General features: G+C 44.8%; 1 protein-coding gene across 12 annotated transcripts in view; it reads right to left on the bottom strand.

The window, feature by feature from the left end:
- Window positions 1-21,510, bottom strand: part of BIN1 (bridging integrator 1) — an 88,819-nt gene that overhangs the window by 37,484 nt on the left and 29,825 nt on the right. For all 12 annotated transcript variants that reach the window (XM_056496281.1, XM_056496275.1, XM_056496276.1 and 9 more), the window contains exons 2-6: window positions 13,091-13,171; window positions 7,991-8,045; window positions 7,461-7,555; window positions 5,776-5,871; window positions 909-1,016 (exon numbers count right to left, since the gene is read on the bottom strand). In XM_056496281.1, coding sequence (XP_056352256.1) covers window positions 909-1,016; window positions 5,776-5,871; window positions 7,461-7,555; window positions 7,991-8,045; window positions 13,091-13,171 — 435 coding nt within the window. The remainder of the gene's footprint in view (window positions 1-908; window positions 1,017-5,775; window positions 5,872-7,460; window positions 7,556-7,990; window positions 8,046-13,090; window positions 13,172-21,510) is intronic.

Raw genomic sequence — 21,510 nt, 5'->3', positions numbered from 1 at the left:
TGAAGAGTCACAATTCACCATGGCCCACGTTGAAGAGAATTAAAGATGTCTCCCCAGCCCTGGATTATTCTGTTGTGTCAAAAAGTGCCCTGTGAAGGGAAGCACATGGGTTCAAATACACTTAGGGTACAAGAGGAATCATAGCTCATTTTAAGGGCAGTATTCAATCCATGCACCTACTCTAGAACAAAATTAGCACTATTATCTTTCTTCTGCTACATTAAAAAAACGTAAATTTTATTTTTAATTAAAATAAATCTCATTAAAAATAAAATCCTTCACTTGAATATTGGACAAGCTCTGGATCAAGCTATTCATAGGCAGGAAAGAAACCTGAACAAGAGAAAACTCTTATTTTTCTGCTTTCAGCCATATTTATTATCCAGTAATTGTGACCAACAGACAACAGAATACATTCATCAAGTGTACACAGAGTGCATTTCCATGGATGTACTTGACACTTGGACTCCTAAGGGTCTCTCTCTTATCAGATGACTTCACAAACACAACCAACCTCAAGTAACACTCAAACATTCTTACCACTGCTCTAGGATGGGGACACACAGTCCCAAGAAGCAGACAAACTAACATTTGTCTGGAGCACTGCAAAACCCATTTTGGCCCAAGCATTTGGCCACCAAGACTGCATGCAGACTGATGATGGTGGGTCTGAACCAACCCAACAGAGGCCATCCTGCCTTTCAGGAAAACTAAACAAATGAGAAGGAAATACCCAGCAAAACCTCACCAGGTCACAACATCTCAATCATCTCAAAGGTCCTTTCCAATACAAATGAATTCTATGAAAACACAATGAAGAGGTACAGGTGAACTTAAAAGCTGTTCAGCAGGCAAATGCAGACCTTCCAAAAAGAAAGGAAGGCTGCATATCCTCCTGACTGCTTTACCTTTGCAATTTTGGTTTCATCCTTCTTCTTTGCAGTTTGCAGGGCTTCAAAGTGGTGTCTGGCACTGTCATAATCCACGAGCTTCCTTCCCCGCTTTGCGATACGAGACTGGAAGGACAGAGAAAAGAGTCACACCAACCTTCCCCAGCAGCCAAACTGCAAAACCTCCCAGGAAAAACCCCTCCTCTTCACCCAGCTTCCAGAACACCCCACACTCTGCCCACACAAGGGCTGTCCCTGGATCCTGCACACAGGCTGCCCAGAGAGGAGGCCCAGGAGCCACCTGAGGCAAGCACCATTTCAGAGGGACAGAGAGCCTCAGGAGGAGAGAGGATCCACCAAGGGAAGGCAAGGGGGACCACACAACAGGCCCCACCTCAGGGTGACATGCATGTTTTCAGAACTCCAGCTCCAGTGCTTCCTAAGCCCCACCACGTGCCTGCATCCTGCAGGTAATGCTTCATTATTTTCAGGGCTTCCTGAGGGCTGCAGCCAGCCTCTAATTAACCTGCTCACTAGTTTGTGTGCAAGCCTGAGAGATGAAGTTCAACAAAAGAAGGCATTTCTGCTGCCAGCACAGCAAAAGCACTCATCCACATGCTCAGGATGTGCCATGGACAACCTTTTGGAGCCTGTGACAGAAGCTGCAGACAGTAGTGACTGCAGCCACAGGCAAAGTCTGCTGTCACCAGCATTTAAGCAAGGGAAAACCTGCAGCACTGGGTCCCCAACACACAACACTGAAGCCAAAACAAACACAAGGAGGGAGCTGACTGTTTACCAGACTTGGGAGTCCTGACAAATCCATGGCTGAGAATCCAGGACAGACAGGCCTGATCCTGTGTTACCCTTCTTGAACTGGAGTCTCAGGCTCTCTGCACTTTACTGAGGCTCTGGCCCACTGGGCTTTCCTGTCCTAGGAACTATCCATCCCCTCAGCCCCCTGCTCCCCACACTGCAGGCACCCCAGACTGTCTGGGTTGGAGCACACATCTTCCCAGCCTGACCATACACTGCCCCTCTAGATCAGAGAGCCTGGGCCAGCACAGTAACCAGCAGTCCAGACACAGGCTGGATAAGAGAGTGAAAAGGCATGGCAAGGAGCCAGGAGGATTTCTAATTAACCACAAAGCCCAGGGACACAGAAAGTGCAGAATGAGGAATCAGCATGGGGATTTACTCGCAGAAGCAGAATCCCCTTCTCTCCTGTGCTTGGCAGGGACTGTGGTTTCCTCTCCCCAGGCTCCTGCAGAGATGCTGCAAAACCACACTCAGGGCTGATCTCTGCAGCAGAGCAGCTCACACATCTCCCACACGCTGCTCTGCACTTGCAGCAAACGCTGCTGCAGCTGGGGGCGAGGCACAGCAGATCTGCAGGAGCTCAGCCTCATGCACACACCAACTCTTCTAAAAGCTCAGCTCACTCCCAGAGAGGATCATGAAGAAGCTGAGCCACCCCACAGCCGAGGGCACTGGAAGGAAGCACATCCCAAACATCACACTGCCAGCCAGGAGACAAGGCACTGGAGGGGCACAGCAACCTGAGACCCAAGTTAATGCATCTTACAGACACAGCAGAGGAAACATGGCTCCATCTGGGATTGAGAGATAACCTTTTGTCCCCAGGTCAGCCTGGTAGGGGCAGCTGGCGTTTTCCCCACCTTTGACATGGTGAACAGCCACCAGGGAGTTTGAGTCAATGTCACCCATCTTTCAAACAAACTCACTCCTCCATGTTTATGCATCCCCCAAATTTCCATCACCTATCCCCATGTTTCTACTGGAATGCAGGGAACTGCTGCAAGGTACAGACACACAGGGTGTGAGCCCCCCTGGAGTACCCCTGACCACAGGGCTGCCTGTGATGGCACTAACAGGATTTAGCCCAGTCCTGGAAGGCTGCAGGGCTCCCTCCTATGGCTCCAGGACAGCCTCAGGTACCACCACCACCCAAATGTAACAGCTGAACTCCAACAGACTTCACTACTTTGCAACAAATCCATCTTAATTTGAACCGCCATAAAAAAAAACAAACAAACCCAAAACAAAGCCAAGCCATCACAAAAAACTTTTGTCCTCCACACCATTATTTACTGATACTTGGTTTTACAGTTAGTTGAGTACCAGTTTTACTGCAAGGCAGAAAATCCCCAATTCCACAGCTATTTAGAGCTTGGGCTCTAGTTTATCTTCATTGGCCTCACTGCAGAGACCTGTACTCTTACTGCATATTGTGCAAAACCAACCGAAACTCACTCAAAAATATTAAAGAATTATGCAAGAAGAGTTCTACTCCAAGAAGTACAGATGCTGACCTGCAAAGAAAGTTTAAAGCACTTTCTGCATTCCCATGAGTCAAGTTAGAGAAGATGGAGAGGCCATGTTCAGGGGTGAACATCCAACATTGGATAAATTATTTTCTTTAACACACATAAAATTCCTTACTAAAGGCATGCTCTGTTTTCACATTCCTGCTGTGGATCCCTTTGCAAGTCCAAAAAATCCAGTGGAATTTTTACAGCCACTCAAGTAGAGATGGATTCAGAACATAATAGAATGTAAGAAAAAAACAATGCATGCATGATCTAACTCATCACACATTTTAATTACTGGGCCATTAATAAAAACAGGCCTTTTCACAACTAAATTAAAATCTTACTCTCTTCATAAATCAACTTATTTTACCAAAGTAATGCCAGAATTCCATGAAAAGCAAAAAATTTTATTTTGTGGAAAACAAAAACCAGAAAAGTATTACCACAACAACCAAAACCTACTTAAATATTCTGTAAATTACATAAGACTAGAGCTTTTTTGCCTGCCAATCTCAAGAACTCCAATTTATGTGAGGCCTAACTATACTTCTGCACAGGTATAGTAATGTTCAACAACTGCATTTCTAGGAGTTTCTACCACTTGACAAAAACATACTTGATTTGAGCACTTCTCACTGCTCTGAGTAAGGAGGATGATGCATCCAGCTGAATTACCCATAAAAGTATACTGACTTTTTCAGGGTCATACCACTGAAAGTCCATTTTAAAGGAATAGCCAACTCTTGCAAAACACATCCATATCTTACTGTAAGAACCAACACAAAACCAGTAGTTTTAGGAAGGAAAGCAGAAGTGAGTAGTGCTCTCTGAAACATTACTTGAATTGCACATGAAATTGCTTTTATGCAATAATATAAAATTTGCCTTTTCTAGGGTGGCATCTGACAACTGAGAAAGAACATTAGTAATAAACACTTTACTGACCCATTCAGAGTCAGCTGCCTCTAGAGATATTTTAGTATTTATTCATCTTTGCCTATTTGTTCCCATACTTTTCAGACCTATGGCTGAAATTCGAGCTGCTGAGGCCAGCTGTGATGATGTCAACAGACTAAAACCATCAGTGTCAGAAAATGGTGTAGCAAAAATCTCAGTCTGCAGACATAATTACAGCTTCAGTACAAAGATCATAACTTTTCCTTCTAAAATAAGCAAACATGATTATTTAATTCAGAGGGAAAAGGCCAGCATTTTCAGGCATGTGTGATGGTTTTCACTGAATACCTTTTAATTCATGCACAAAGGCTTTGTGATAGTAATGCCAACAGGAACCCATTATTCTTTCTCAGCATGATAAATCTTACTGCATTTAAAGATGTTCAGTACCTAACACCTCAAGTTTTGGTGGAATTTGGGTGATCCCACTCTGTGCTCCTTTTAAAATCCCACGGAAAAACCTCAGCAGGATTCCAGCAGAATTTAAAAATTTTGAACACACTCAACCTGGAAAAATGTGACACTCTGAGGTGACCCAGTACACAGCCAGAGAGGCTGGTAAAATGTGATTTGGACCAAAGCAGTGCCAAAGTGTGAGTCCACAGCAAGCCCAAAGTAAGTCATCCTGCTGAGGAAGCAGCACAGGCTGCACTTCTGACTGAGGCACATGGCATCACACCCCAGAGAGATCAGCCCTACAGCCTCCAGTGCCTGGAAAGACACAGCCCTTCCCCACTCCAGACCTCCAGGGGCAGAAGAGGCTGGAAAAATGAAGCAAAACCAGGGAGTCCCAGGAGACAAGGACACTGCTGTTCAGGGCTCATTTTACAAGCCTGTGACCTGCCCCCATTTGATACAGCACAACCCTCCTGAAGCAATAAATATTGACAAACGTTTTAAGAGACATGTGGTGGGGAAAGGGCTGTTTTCACTGGAAAGTAGCCAAGCTGATACTTCCCATATGGTGATATCATTACTAGTGCTTCCATATGGTGAAGACATTTCCTGCACAACCTCAAAATGAATAGAGAGGAGATAACTGTGGGGGAAGGGAAGGTCACAGGACACCATTCAAACCCAGGTCCCTGAATACCATTTCTCCCAAGGAGACACCTATCCAGCATTGTTCCTTCCCTGAAAAAAGCTGGTTACACACACAGCAGGACTACAAGGACTCACAGAAATCTGCCTTCCACACCAGTCTCTACTTGTAAACTACAACTGCCACTAACTGCTTCCTCAATGTTTTCTGCTTGCAAGGAAGTTAAAAGACAAAAGGACCAAAGACATTGAGACGTTCTGAGCTCTTGCTGACACTGTCCCCCTGCACTCTGATGCAATAGGGATCCTCCTGTTTCACACTTATATTTTCTCTTCAGCATCTTTCCACTCGTTTCTTCACTTTTGTTTTAAGCCAAAGAATAGAACAAAACATTTTCAATTAACCCAGAACTGCAGAGATCTTGGCTACTTTCAAGGACCTTGGAGCAGCACAGGACACATTCTCCTAAAGAAGATGGGGATATAAGAATTGGATCTCCAGAGCTTTTATCTGCTGCCACTCTCTAGATCAAAGAGTTTAAAGAGAATCTTACTTTAATATCTGGAAATTGGCCAAGGTATGTATCCATGGTCAGAAGTGCTTGATCCACCAGCTTCTGATGGAAATCCGTCCACAGGAGATCATTGTTCTAAAAAACAAAAGTAATGTTAAACTCAAGTCTGTACAATGGAAGATGACTGTCAGGCTGGTTTTACCTCCTTCTCCCAGCAGCTACAAAAAAAAGGGATACCTGACACCACAAGGCAGCATTTTCTGCTTTTTATTACAATATGGCTTTCTGAAGAATCATTAATACAGAAAGCTACATTAGCACTCTTCAGCCCTCACACACCTGCATCCATAGCCCAATGGAGGCCACAGCCAAGGCTTGCACCCTGAGCTGTGCCCACTTTATCCTTGACCTTAGCTCAGGCACAGTAATTTCCTTGGATTAGCTGAAAATTACCCCTTTCTTCTGATTTTCCTCTTGAACGAAGAGTTTTGGCTGAAACATTCAGGAAAAATTCCCCCTTTATGCTTTTTGTTTGGCAGGAATAACTCTTCTCTCTCACCTGTCTTTTCCCAAGCAAAATATAAACAAGGAATTAAAAGGGGAGGTGGAAAGCTGGAAATATTCTTGCTGACCCAAAGGGCAGCTACAGCTAGTTTTCAGGATTCATGTCCCCTTTGACCTCTCTGCCTCAAATTTTCTGAAGGGTCAATCTCTCAGGAGGCACCAAAGTGGCCCAGGAAAAACAAGACCAACAGAAACTGTGAAAGACAGAAACAGCTGAAATACAACTCCATTATTTACTACAATAGCACTTCCTAATGCAAAGTTTCCATATTAATGAAAAAATTAACCTGGAAACAGTCAGGTTTTATTTGAATCTGCTTTGAAGTCATTATTTCCTGGGCAAGATACAGATGTTATTTCAGGTGAGATTTTCTGCAGGGACAAGAAGGGGAAGGAAAGAATCCTCCTCCTGCTCTCCTGTCCACTCCTTCACCACTTCTCCAATGCCACAACAGCTGCAGATAAGCCCAGTCCTGCAGCCTCATGGCAAATGAACCCAGAGAGCTGAACAGCCACAGCTGCTGCTCAGCAGAACAGCTGAGAGAGAGCAGAGGGTGCTGCCTCCAGCTGGACCCACCACAGGCACATGCCAAGGGGGATCCACACTGCCAAATGACAGGCTGTGCCCTAAACTCCACAGAAAGCACCTGGGCAAGTTGGACAGAAATCACCTCACCAAAGAATGAGAACAGCAGCAGTTTGGGGTGACACATGGCTCAGCCAAACAAGGGAGCAACTGAAACAAGGCAGCTGCTGGTACTGCCATGAGGGGCTGTGGCAGCTACACAACTGGCTGCTCTGACTGCTTTAGCCATAGTTTTATCTGTCCCTTTCTCTGACACAGAACATAAGCAGTGCACCCAGTTGACCCTACTGGGTTCCTTTTGGAATCCTCCCCATTTAGCCACACTGGGGGGAACAAACAGCTTCTGGGCATAAGTGTGTGGTTCTGTGTAATGTATAAGCATTGGGCAAGAATCTCCTACAAAAATACAGGCCACATCCTTTCAGCCTTCCTTTTTTCATAGTGCTGAGTTTGTCTCCAATTCTTCTGCAAAGTCATAAGCCTGAAGAAATGTGGTGCACAGACAGAGCTTCCATAACTGATCTCTGCTGACAGAGCAAGTCTGGACATCCCCACATCCTGGACAAAGTCTTACCTCTGCTATTTTATTTGTGTCATCTCTCCCAGGCCAATCTGGCTCATAAACTTCTTGCAAACACTCTGTCAGCTTCTTGGAGGCCTCGTGCATAGCTAGGAAAGAAGAGGGAACTGTTGAGACAAAGAAGAAAATAATGTGTTCCTCATAGTTTAACCCTTATTCTGAGGAATGGAGGCACAGGAGCATTACTGCAGATGGTGAACTCTTTCTTACTTAATATCTGACCCTTGATGACACAGAGATGGAAGGTTAGCAGAGGGAGAAAGGAACCAAGGGTGCAGTTGCATCAAGCCCTTTGTGTTTGTCCTCCCCTATAACAACATCTGCCAAAACAGCACCACGTGTTTGGCATCAAAACACAACCCTATCCCAGCTGGTCCCAAAGGATTCTGAAGATTCCCCCCCAACAAAGCTGACCTGTCCTGCAGCTCATGCCTGGGGAAACACCAGGGAGGGGAAGGCTGCAGGAATCTCACTGCAGAGGGAGGCATTAGAGGGGAACCAACCTCTGCTCGTGCACACCTCACCTTTGACAGAAGCCAAGTAAGTTCGGAGGTCCTTCTGCAGCCTTGTGCCTTCAGACTGTGAACATAAGGAGATCATCAGTTATTCTCTCAGCTAAACAGAGTATAAGAAGCACTCAAGCATTTCTAATTAAAGAAAACTGGTCTTGCAGGCAGGCTACATACAGTTCCATGATCACAGGAAACTTCAAGCTGTCACATATTTTGCATTTTTTTGCTCTGTGTTCTAGGAACTTCTAGGACTTTTGCAGCAAATTTAGTCATAACTCCTCTCCTCTTGTACTCTCTTTGGGTCAGTTCCCAACGCTTCCCCAGGCTAGGAGACTTTGTAAAACTGGCCAGCTCTTTCCAATCCTTCATTTCCTTTGCCGATGGCAGCAGGAAAAGAACAAATGTGAACTCATCCAGAACTTTCGAGGCATGGAAAACAATTTGGGCCATGCTGTTGGAAGCAGATGGATTTCTCACAAAGCTATGCTATCATTGCCACTTCAACAGCTGGGCAGATTTAGCCTCTGCATAGAGAGCACAGCTGCACTGGGAGCACAAAGGATCTCAGCATGAGCTCAGTTGAGACAAGAGGTGCCTGAGTGGTGGGGAGAGCTGATGGTAAACATCTGCTTTTGAAGTCAGTAGCTCTGAGGCAGCTGTTGAAAATGTCCTGTGAGCTCCCTGTCCCTGGAGTTGGCTTCAGCTGTCGAAATTGCTTTTGCTGGGGTGCCCCCTCAATGGGGCACAAACTGGGAAGGAGAAAGAATGACAGCAGGCTGTGAGGTGTAGTGGTCTCTTTTCTGCATTCTTGTTTTGCACAAGTCCCACAGTGGATACATTACCATCCTGCAGTTTTATCAGTTTTAAGAATAACTAAATTTGAACTCACAACTTGGCAGTTATCAGAAACAATCAGCAGGGAAGGTCCTCTGCAGAATTTGTCCACTACACACTTGGGCACTGCAATGTCTAGAGCAGTAACATATAAAACTGTAGAATCTAAAGTCAGAAGCCACTTCTAAAATTGTGTCCATGCTTGCCCTAATCCTGCCACAGCAGCCAATGACAAGCCAAACTGAGAACTCCCCAAATCTCAATACCCACTTCCAAAGTGGATACTGTCTCCAAAGCCATGGAGACAAAAGTGTCCTCTGAGCAGAAAACCAGCATCACAATTAAATGTCTAATCAATATTTTTAGATAGATCACCTGAAAAACCTACAAATCAGGGCTGAAAACTGGAGCATGCAATTTTCTGAACACTTCCAGGGACGAATTCTCTGGAGAGCCTGTTCCATGCTTTCTTCAAAATACCTCTCAAAATGCAGTTAGGCACTGTCAAATACTATACAAAACAGAAACTTTCAACACTCTTGAGTGCACATTTAAAAGATGTTTCTTAAACCAAACAGTAAAAAAAGCAGGGAAAAGAGTCAAACTGTAACCACAGAAACAAATCCACTTCCCAGTTATCCAAGAGTGGAAGGGTGTGCAGAGGGAATTTATAGAGGTATGGCTCAGTATGAGTATGTTTAAACACAGAAGGGTCATCCTGTTTGAGCAGATATTGCCATACTTGCAATCACAGTGTAATTTAAGACCATGAGCCTATAACATAGCCAGGTATAACATGAAGGACAGTGTACAAATGGATATTTAAAAATAAAAGTGCTATGCTTGGAAGGCTGGAAGACCTTTCTCTCTTCAGAAAGACCTAATGAACCACCTATTACTTACAGCTCTGTGAAAGAAAAACACAAAAGTGGTCTGATACCTTTCTGTGCTTTCTTATCTTGAAACCAAGCCCTAGCTAAGTATGTGATTTTCTGTAGAGCTGCTTCTTGGTAGTAGACAGGTTTCCTAAAACCCTTTTCCCCCAATCTTAAAAAGGAATTGTTTCATCCTAATATTAGAATGCAACCCCTTTACATAACCTCTCTGGTTATACAGTTCTGTGGAAAGGATTTTATTATCAGCAGGGATTTTCACCATCTGAGGGGGCAGAAGGTAATGTCCTGTTCCAGATTAGATTAATGTAGGGATGCAAGCGCAGACTGTGTAATTACAGGGAGGGGAAGCATTGAAAAAACAGCTCCAGGTAAGCCCCCACTCAGCAAAACTTTAGAACTGTTAAAACACACAGCATGAACAACTGGTGAGAAGCTCCACCCTAGGGTACCACAGGGAGGCTGTTAAGCTTGTTTTGCCACATAGGGCTGGAATGAAAACTGCTGGGTGTGAAGGGTTCTTGTCTGAGAAGAAACTCTCTCCCTGAGTTACTGACTGTAATGAGAAACTACTCTGCAAGAGGGAAGATGCAGTCCCCACTGCCTGCCTTGCAGCAGGGGCTGTGCAGAGGTGGATGCAGCCTGTACCAGCAGCAGCTTCCCTCTCATGTGCTTGGTGTGAAAGGCTATAAACCAGCTCAGAACTTCCAAACAAGTGGCAGCTCATGAAGGGTATCAAAACCCAGCTGCTCTGTCCCTGCAGTGAGTACTTCAGCACAGGGTAAGAGAAGCCAAAACCTGGCACACCTCAGGCAGGGACTGAGTGGCACCTGTACAGCAGGACTCTTGCTCCCAGGTCAGCAAGGATGGTATGTGGGACAGATCCTTGTGCCAGTGACTGAACACAAGTGACACTGGAAAAGGGAAGGAGGAGGGATCCTTCAAATGAACATTTGGGTAGGGCAGTAGCCAAAGAATCTCCATGAGGGAGTAATGAGGGGCAGTTCTGCAGTTTGTCAAGCCTTCAGAAGACACAGGCAAGCCCTGTACCTGCATGGCTGTGTCCAGCTCTTTTGTCACAAAGCAAACCCCTCTGAGCTAAAAAGCTCTATTCAGGGACCTCAGAGTAATGCTGTTATATGAACCTGATGGACAGAGAGTTAGGAAATGCACTGCCCTCCCTTATGTCCACTCAACCACTATTTGAGAGAACCACAAATAGCTTGGTTGAAAATGATTAAGTGATTTTTAGACCTGCACTCCATTCCTCAACAGACCACACACAGAAACATGTGTCCAAGTGGTCCAACACAGTCATTAGAGTCAGAGCAGCCTCTAAGCAGCCAGTGAACATGGTCACTGCCTGCTCACACCCCAGCCAGTTCCACAAGAGAGCAGCGCTGTTCTGTCACCAGCCTGCAGCAAAAGGTCAGCTCTCCTCCACTTCCAATCCCCACTGGAGCAGACTTTGTAATGAAAGGTCATGGAAATCTCAAAGATAACTATCCTACACACACCTCATTCATATAAAAACATAAACAAGTGTGTATATATGTATATACAGCTGATTTTTTTATTCCCCTAGTCTTCAGTTCTGGATATCCTAAGAATCCAGCTAACTCACACTCATGGTTTGTCCTGTAAAACAGGCATTATCTGCATTTATTTTAGTAATAGGGAAATTGAGGGCCTATGTAAAACCAGCAGACCCCAAGAAACAGATGCAGAGCAGCCTCCAGCTTCTTTGATTAATTATTTAGGGAATTTGGTTCATGGTCTGCTCTGCAAAAAAAAAAATCAGATGTAAGGGATACAAGATGCAGTGCTCCTTTAACAGGCTCCTCACTGCACCATTGGAACTCGTGGCTTTGGAAATTGAAAAAGCCATCCCAGACAGTCACATCTAGAAACATGGATTTGAGATTTTTGTATTTCTCCTTTAAAAAGGTTATTTCTTAATTGCTTAAAAATTATACCAAAAAGTTACATCTGGTAATGTCCTGTTGTCAGAAAGCAGTTAAAATGTGTTCTGCTGTGCACAAGAGAATATCATTGCTGGACATGCTACAGACATGCTGCATGAACTTCTGGAGCAATAGCTACTATTGCTGCCAAGAGAAGGAGCATTAGTGTCCAGGAATCTGCAGTCAGCTCTGGTTACACGTAAACCAAAGCCAGACTGAAGGATTTTCATTACATTCAGCTGTGGCAAATCCCTACTCAGCTGGTTTCGTGACACATAACCACATCTGCTGAGTCTCAACAGACATGATGCAGCTGCCACTAACAGCTCTAGAAAAAGGTCCTAAATGTGTCAGGCCACAGCAGGGGAACAGATTTCTTCAGCACCACCTGAGCTATGCTGTGGCACACGTTTCCTGGCACAAAACAGAAGCAAGGCTTCCCCTAACAACAAGCACCAGCAAAACCCACAAGGTAACTGGTGTTTTCCCTTCTGGGAGGCTGAAGGTTCTAGATAAAAAATAGAACACACCCAGTTGAAGATCTAAACCTGCTGCTGTGGAAGTAGGAGGTTAGGGAAAATTGCTACACCGTTAAAATATTTTGTGCACTAAAATATTGGGGATGAGGCAGACAGGCAGAAGAATAATGACCCAGGCCTGACACAGTGATTGTGCAAGTATGGGGAGGAAATCAGATTTAGGTCTTAGCCATGGAAGGATGTTCCCTTTTCACCATTTGCTTTCTTAGTCTCTTCTAAGAGTGTGCTTAGGAAACTGAAACTGCTTTGTTCCATTCTATTTTTTTATTTCTAATCTGTCTCCCATCCTATCCATCTTTCAGGGACACAATGTTGCTCTCATATCTCCATTTCCAGCAGAGCAGCAAAAATTCGTTACAAAGCAGCTGCTAAATGAGGAAAGCGTTCTGGTTGAGCTATTTATTTTACTAAAACTGTCCAGAACAAGTATTATTTTATTGACCTCTTCACTCTCGTGACCAGTGACAGGCCTGAGGAAACAGGATAAATCTGAGGCAGGGGAGAGGGTGGTTGGGCACTGGGACAGGTTCCCCAGGGCAGTGATCAAGCACCAAGCCTGAGAGAGCTCAGGAAGCATTTGGACAATGCTCTCAGGCACAGGGTGTGACTATTGGGGTGTCCTGTACAGGGTCAGGACTTGGATTTATGATCCTGATGGGCCCCCTCCAACTCAGCATCCTCTATTGATTCTCACAGATTCCATGAAAGGGACCCTGGAAGTCACAATGTCATTTCTTGTAAGTGAAAAGTTATGAATTAAAGGTTACTTCCATAGGCCTATGTCATTGTTTAATTTAATGGCCTTTAATTACATATTGCAGCAGATGACTGGAAGCTTATACTGAAACCCAGGGTGCAATTATATATCACAAATTATCTTACCAGCTGTTTGTTGAAGTTCTGCACACACTGTTCAAACTGCTCATCTTTTGTTTCATCTGCTTTACCAAGCTTCTGAAGGACCTGCAGAATGAGAGAAGAAAAGAGACCTCAAACACAGATACAGCAAGGCAGAAACAAAGAAACAGCTGCATGTTTTTGGTCCTTAGGCTGAGACAAGAAAACTTTAAAAGTCACTCTTATTCTTGTCCTCAAAATTTTCAGAATATTTTTCCACACAGTCATAGTTTGAAAACAGATTTACAGATGACTCCAGAAGAACTCAGACCTCTTATATTCTGCTGTACTGAAGGGCATGACTGAGGCTTGTCTTTCACTGACCTAATGCTTTTTGCAGACAAGGCAACAGCAATCCAGTTATCTCTGGAACCAGCAAGACACAAACCACATCCCTAATATGCCTTGTGTTGTGCAGTTGCACTTATCCTGATTTAACACTAGTCTCTAGTCCAGACAGGGTGGGGTTCTGCTCCCAGAACAGCTGGATGGTCCTCAAACACAGAAAGCTGTGCAGAGATCTCAGGGAGGGAGGGTGGCTGCAGCAGTGAAAGTCCCACCTTCTTTCCACCTTTTCTCACTATGCACATGCTTGGCAAGAACTGGCTGCTGAGAGCCACTGGGGCCTCACACCATTAATCTGTGTTCACTCAGTCCAAGTGTCACTTCTGAGAGTGTAAGCAGCCACCTCCCTGCACAGCACAGCTCCCCACAGCCTGTAAAAAAAAATCCTTATCAGACCACTTCTCTTATCACCCTTCTCTCTTAGCTCCCTATCTCCATGCAGTTAAGTGGATTGCTCCCAGGCTTGGAACAAAACAGCATTTCATGTTCTGGGCTGGCAGGTACATTCATCACAAGAAGCCTGGGCAAACCCGTGGGGGAGGGCAGCAGCTATTTGCTCTCTGAATCAAAACTGAAACCTAACCATGCCCAAAAAAAATAAAAAATAAAAAAGCAAAACCAGCCTTGTCTCACAGGGACAGTGAAACCAGAGAAAAGCCCACCCAGCCCTCAGCCACAGGAGGTTTTGGTGAGCCAGAGGTGAGGTAAGGAGCTGAGGGAGCACCTCAACAAGTGAGGCAGCCCTGTCTGGAAAGGACCTGACTGCCCAAGAGGCAGAAAGTTCTGGAAAGGTGGAGTGTACCTTGCTATGCTGAGCACAGCCCTTCACCCACAGACCCCAGCTATCGTGTCCAGCCCCTTCTGGGGAGAAGGGATTAAGCTGAAAAAAGCAGGTCCCTGTTACTGACATCAGGTGTTCAAGTAAACCATCAGTAGCTGTTCCCAGATTCTAAAGAACTGCCAGAGAGCCATGACAGTCACCCAAACCAGTTTCCTCCAGCTGCCTTTGCTACCCATGGATCTTCTCAGAGAACATACAGAGAATTTTTCCCCTGCAAGGCAGGGATCAGTCTTTCATGATAAGTCCCCAAAACGGAATTGAAAAGGATCATGCAACAGGATGTAGAATAGAATATCTTTAATCTGAAGTGACCTACAACAATAATTTAGTCCAACTGGCCATGCACCTACTGGCCCACTCAGGTTTTTTTTAGACTGTTGAGGTGGAGGACACCTGTAATGCCTGTTTGGCTAATCACAGTTCTTCTCTCCCCCATACATGAATGGATATTCCCATCTCATCCCTGACTACAGTAACTGACTGAAGTGGAAGATGTGATAAATCAGTGCAGTCATTCAGCATCCAGCTCCTAAATCCCCTTATATCAGCTGGGATTAAATGTCTAGGAGGGAATCACTGTTTTTCATTCACCCTCTGTTCAACAGCTTCTCTTCACCTGCAGAAATTGCTGAGATATTCCAGTGTCAGCAAAAGGAGGGGAAAGGGGACATAAAGAGTGGCCTCTTTGTTACCAAGAGCTGAATCAAGAACTGCCAGAATTTTAAGTACAACCTTCAACAGCTCAAATACCAGCAACAAACACTGCAGCTACAAATGCCTAATGTGCTTGGTAAATCTGCCTATACAGCAGGACATAGACAGCATGAATATTCCCTTCTTCCTCACAAACCCTTGGCACATATGGAGAGAGAAGAGGCAACGTTGTTTGTACTGGCAGAGTCCTGTATACCAGACACTGGTGTCTCCTGTGCCCACTCTAGCAAAGGGGAGCACATCCCATAGTAACACTGCTGCTGAGGTTACACACTCCTCTGCCATGCCAGCAGGACAGAAGGATTCAGAATGGCCTCATTTTTCACATCAATTGGTATGAGTAACCTCCTCCAGATATTTTTCAGCTGCACTCCCCTAGGCTGTCAGACCTATGGAGCAGGGATTTCCCATCTGCTCAGTGAATTTCATGGTGTTCAAAGAGCAGGCACACCAACAGCACCCATCACTGATAACAATGAAGTATGCAAGCTGTAAATTTCAAAGCAGAATTATGTTCTCAATGTGCAGATCAATAGCATTACTGCAGATACAAAGAAGATTTTTACAGGGCAATGCATCTGTCTGACTAATCAAAATATGTGATGCTTTCAGGCCTGGAGGGGAGGAGAGCATTTAACTGGGAGGAATCTGGAGTATGTCAGCAGGGTCAAAGGTTTAGAACAGCCTCAGTGCTTCCTGGTGTAAAACACTGAGCAGCACTCACAGACTATTCATTATGGATCCCCTGCCTGCTTCCATCATATCCAAGGAGTTAATTTCCAGTTCTACTGCCCCTTGGGGAAAATGCACACTTAGTCTGGGATCATCTGGCCAGCTAGGAAATCTTGTTCCACTGTGCTGAGGTGCTCTGCACAACTCCTGCAAAACACTAGGCACTGCAAAGGGCTCCAACTCCCAGCCTACCTCTAAGGAAAAAGCTCCTGCGAAAACAGGAGAGCTCAGACGAGGAGCAGCTCTGAATGAGGAGGGAGGGAGTAAGAGGAAACCCTGTGTGATTCCACAGAGGTGACAAGGGGTGAGTGAAACAGATGACTTGGGGATGCCCGCAGAGAAATAAAGCAAGGAAAACAAAACCAGGTACAAGAGGGAGGCTGTGAGATGTGAATCTCTGGCTACACAAAAAAACCTGTTCTTGCTTCCTACACTACTCCCCATGTGGTAGATGAAGGCTTTGTCCCATGTCTGCTAGCCCTACAGGCAAGCCCCAGCCATACAATGATCCCTTCTTTTACCTGCTATGATGCAGCAGAGACAACAGCCCTGGGCTGCAGCAGGACAGTGGTCATGCTCTCCCTCACAACCAGATCTGCCTGACATGAACAGCCCAGAGGTCAAACCAAGTCATCCAAGCAGCACAGGACAGCACAAGGCTGGCCCTCAAGCCTGCTCCCAGCTCCCCCATCAGAGAGCTGGCAAGCTGTACTAACAAATCCCTCCGGAGTCCCTGGTCAGGCAGGGAGGGAGCAGCTGGCCCGGGTGTGCTGCAGACGTGTCTGTGCTCACTGCTAATAACCCGTGAGCTCACAGGACAACTCCCTCCCCAGGCTGGTACTGCCGTCATAGGTCAGGCTATTCCAGGGAGCCACGGCTGCTCCCTCCCTGCCCCTGCGACAGGTTTTAATCCTCCAGCTCACTGCAAAGCCAGATAAAGTTCGGATGGAAACTTCAGGCTCTTTGATAGCTATTAATGGAGCAGATCTGCCAGGGCAGGAGACAGGACTGCTCCCAGATCTCGGGCAGATCAGAGATGGTGTGACGCGTCAGCTGCTGCTGGCCGCAAACCACACCACAAGCGGCCATGGAGCTGGCATTTAAAGGATTCTGCAGCAGCCATGGCTAGGCTCCTTGGTCTGCCCTTGACCTCAGGAGTCCTGGCCCTGCAGAGGGACAGGGACCATCTCAAGGTGGTGCAAGATAGGGTGAAGGAGGGAATACTCCCACAAAACACCTTGTGAAAGGGATTTCAGAGGAGGCTCTAGTGTGGCTGTGGGTTTCAGTCTTGATTTAATACAGCAGCAGTAAAATTATTTACTATGATTCATTGATTTACAATGGCAGGATGGGACTGTCATCCCAGCAAGTGTTTTTGGCCACAAGCACCAGGTATCTTTTCCAGTGTTTCGAAGAAACCAGGTCTCTTCTAATAACTGTAGCTAGACCTGCAAATGATCTACACTAAGACCAATAGGCACAGATCAACTACTGTAGCATCTCCAAATTCCACCCATGAAGCCTCAGTTTTTCCTGCATTTGAATAAAAGCAACAAACAAAACAAGGAGACTCAGAGTTCAATTGAAATTTTCAAAGCACTTCAAGAACCTAGAAGGCAAGATGCTATTAACAAATCAGTAAATAATCACATTCCTCTCATATCAGAGATGTGTTTGTAATCTGCTGTTGTGGGCAGAACCATCTGCAGTGAACTTGGAATTGCTACATTTCGAGAAGTGAGGTCACACAGAAGAAGTTGAAAGGGAAATATGAAAATCCTCATACCAGAGATGTGGAATGTGCTAGCAATGGTCAGAGAAGTAAAGGTATGAAATAGCCTTTAAAACCAGCAGCTGTTCCTAGCAAATCTGAAAATTTGCTTTGGGCTGTCCAAGTTGCAGGTCCTCCTCAAAGACCATTAGATTCACACAATGATCATTACCTGAATACCACAACTTTGTACAACTCAAAAGGAAGCATCTTACCTGGCTGCAGTTCACCCTTTTTTCCCAGGTTTGTACAGGTGGAAACATTCCTGAAGGGCAAGCCCCCACACTGATTAACATAGGGTCTCCAGTGCTCTGCTTCAAGCACTGGGCAGGAAGGGAATGGAGATCAGGACATCAGCCCTGTGACCACCAAATTCTGATATAGAGCAGCAATCCCCGTGAGGACAACACTTGCTGGCAGTGTAGCAGCTGTCAGCATCAAAATGCAGTTCTGCTTTGCTCAAAAAAGCAACTGCAACCACATTTATGCTTTCTAATAAAGAAATATATGCCAGCTGCTTAATGCAGACAGTTCTCAGCCAGCACCTACCCTCACTCCCTTTTGAAATGTCAATGCCACAACACAACCAAAGCCCTGAAACCCTGAATACTCTCAACAAACCCTATGTAAACTCATTATGTGAGCCAATAACCTAGTAAAACTCCATTTTCTATGGCATATGGATCACCCAGGGCAAAGATCAGTTTAGGGAATGCAAGTGATGAGCAGGAAGGCGATAAAATAAATGCATTTATTTTGTGGATCTCAAACAAAGCTAAATCTGGCTCTGAAACATCTGAATTTAGAGTGGTCCAGCCCTGATGAAGGGCAACTCATTAAGCCCACAGCCAGGGAACTTCAGCCCTACAAGTGCACATCTTACTCCCCACAGTATCAGAGGGGGGCTGCACTTGAATCTCACTGACATGGGCCCACTGCCCCTAAATCTCTCCATCTCCTGACCTCTCCACCCCTTACCAACAACACCTCTGAGTGTTGCTGTGCCTGCCAACTCCTGTGCATAACCTCCAAGTACCAAATGGGCACTGAGCCAGTAACTACTGTGACTAATTTTGAATTGCAGTAAATTGGCATGTGTCAGTGGGTCAGCTAGCAACAGAACAAATAGGTCTTTGATCTCCTGTTATTCCATGGAAGACATTCTACTCGGAAGAGGAGGAGAAGTAAATAGTGTCCAAGTCAGATGGAAAGCACAAAGCCATGTAACTTAATAAGGTACAAACAAAGGAAGTTTCATAAGCTTTTTTAAGCCTCATTTCTTCTGTGCCCAGATGCAATGTGACTTGTTCAATGAAGTAGATTTGTGCTCATGGAATACTTCAGTTATTGCATTCAGATTTGGGGAGAAAAGCATGAGCAGCAGTGGGAATCTACTCCCCCTCCAGCCCTCCCCAGGAGAAGGGCACGTCCTCCTGCCCTCCATGCCTGACTCCAGGCTGGTTTTGGGGACAGCCTGGCTTTCCTCATGCAAGCCTGACACAATTAAGTCTTTCTTTCAAACAACTGGACAAAGGAAGATGGGGGTGGAGAGGAAGAAACTCCAAACACATTAATGCTTCATTTTAAATTGAGGAAATTATTCCCATAGCTGAGCAATCACCAAGACCCCTGGATCACCGGAAGATGGGAAAGGGCAATGTCAAGCTTGGCACAGACAGAGCAGTTCTTGTTTGCTTCTTACTTGCTAACAAGGTTCAACAGACCCCACAAAGACAGGGCATTGCCTCTGCTACAGAGCTAAGTGCTGGGAAATGAAGGTCCAATGCTGCATTTTGTTAGAGACTTCCTGAATGACCTGGAAAAGCCACGTCTAATGTCACATCCATCCAGCTGTAAGGAGGAGTGTTTGGTCAGCATGTCACAGTCACCAAATTTATCCCTGGCATTTCCAGCTGGCAAATGGGAAAGAGGAACGGAAAGATGAGATGACCAGTTTTCAGTGCTCAGCTCAAGGCACACTGAGTTTGATTTTCACAGGTATCCCTAGAGTTAAACTATGTGAGAATTTGCATGCTTAGAACCACATTCTAGAACACAAACAACTCAAAAGACAATTTTCTGTACACATCCCCCAAAATATATGTTAGCAGTGAGGAATTTAAATCATTACAATAGATTGCATGAAAGTCCTTTGCTAATGAAAGACTTTAGGGAAAGCATATCAAGTGTAATTTAAGCAAGATTTATCCCACTCTGCAAAGGGGTCAGATTTATAAGGCTCTGTAGGAGCCAGTCATGCTGCATTGCCTTGAAGGCTCATCTCAAGTATTTGCCTCTGACAGCTGTTAAACAGCAGCCTCACCATGACCTGCACCTTCAGGACACACCTCTCAGGTTTAACATGACTCATTGTGGTCATCTTGTGATGCTTTTCACACTTCACTCTTCTTTCTCACTCTGTAGTCAATATAGAAAAAAAGTTCCAGTTTTCTCACTCAGAATTATTTTGTGGAAAACCTGCTTCCCCATAACAGGCTTAAGAGAGAGTTCATGGCAACAAGTTTCACCAGGCTGAAGTCAGAATCTTAAAATACACAGGACATTGAGAGTCCTAAGACCATAGGTGACCACAATGAGAAGAATCAGATCTAACCCCAGTTTTCGGATATCCCTCCCACAACTACCTCCATGTTTAGGGAATCTCAGGCTGTTCCTGTACCTGGAGCTCAAGACACTGTCCTCTATGCTGTTGCTGGAGAACTCCTATCCTGCCTGGCTGGTAAAAATTTCTTTACCCATAGGCAGGACCCTGTGCCCAAGATAAAAAGCAGTCTTAGATGTGGGGCCAGAAGCCAAATCAATCTTCTGCACTAGGAAAAAGGCCAGGATGATTTTAATTTCCCTGGTCACCTCTTCTTCTCTTTCTACTGCTCTCAGAATCTGCAATATCACCTGCTGACCCTGCTCTCTGTCTCAGCAAGACCAATGTCCTTGAGAACCTACATTAAAAGCATCTTTGTTTTTGGAGTAGAACCTGGACAGTTTCTCCTCAGTCATTCCCACCCTACTGACAATACCCAATTCTTCCCGAAGAAGGTACCAAACACTTTGCCTTCAGCTTCCACACTGTGATCAAATCACTTATCTAAAATGGGCTTTGACATTTCCCTCCCTTAATGCCACTTCCACTCTGGGAAGCCTTCACTATCTGCTAACACTGTCTCTAACTGTAGTATATTGCCATCAAGTAATGATTTAAAAAAATGTTCATAGTCCTATACATTATTGTAAAGCTCACTGCTACTTCCCACAGAACTGGGCCACAGTATCTAAGAGGGATGGGTTTATTCTTGGCTTCCCAGAACACAGCAGTGGGACTGGCTGTGCAGGTGAAATTCTAAATCAAAAGGCACAGTAAGTACTGTGCAGCTAATCTGTGCTGATTCTAGTCTCATACAGACTCATTAAGGAAAAAGATAAAGATGATATTCAAGTGTACACAAGCCCAGGAGCTCAGTTAATTTTTTGTGGCATCAGCTTTAGCAAAAAGCCTATAAATAACAAGCTCTTTGAAGAAATAGGCAAGTTCTATATGCATTCCCTTGCTTTTACTTCAGATAAGCACCTTCCCTTGGAAAAAAATTGTTCATATGACTCATTAATGCCTCCAGTTGAAAAGAAAAAGAAAAGAAAAACAACAATAAAACAAACAAAATAAAGGTACAAACTTAAAACCAAAACCTCAGACTCAAGAGCTCCACAATATCACTGGGATATATTTAAAAGCCACACCCCAAACTCATTTTTCCATCTAAAATATTACTTGAAGTAATTTAAAAAATAAAAGAAAATAAAGAAGTCACAAATATAATTGCTCCTTTAACAATAATATGTCCAGTATTTTTATTAGCTGTCCTAGGAAAAGCTTAGAACACGCTTGCAAGGATTTTTAAAACTGACAGTGTAGGACCCTTCTTTTATTCAAGACCCTAAAGTAACACTGTCTCAGTGTCAATAGTCAAAAGACATTTCTGAACAAAT

This window comes from Oenanthe melanoleuca, chromosome 7 (genome assembly GCF_029582105.1).
Source record: "Oenanthe melanoleuca isolate GR-GAL-2019-014 chromosome 7, OMel1.0, whole genome shotgun sequence".
NCBI classification, from domain to species: Eukaryota; Metazoa; Chordata; class Aves; order Passeriformes; family Muscicapidae; genus Oenanthe; species Oenanthe melanoleuca.
The sequence above is the reverse complement of the archived record's forward strand: the minus strand, read 5'-3'. Positions and strand labels throughout refer to the sequence as shown.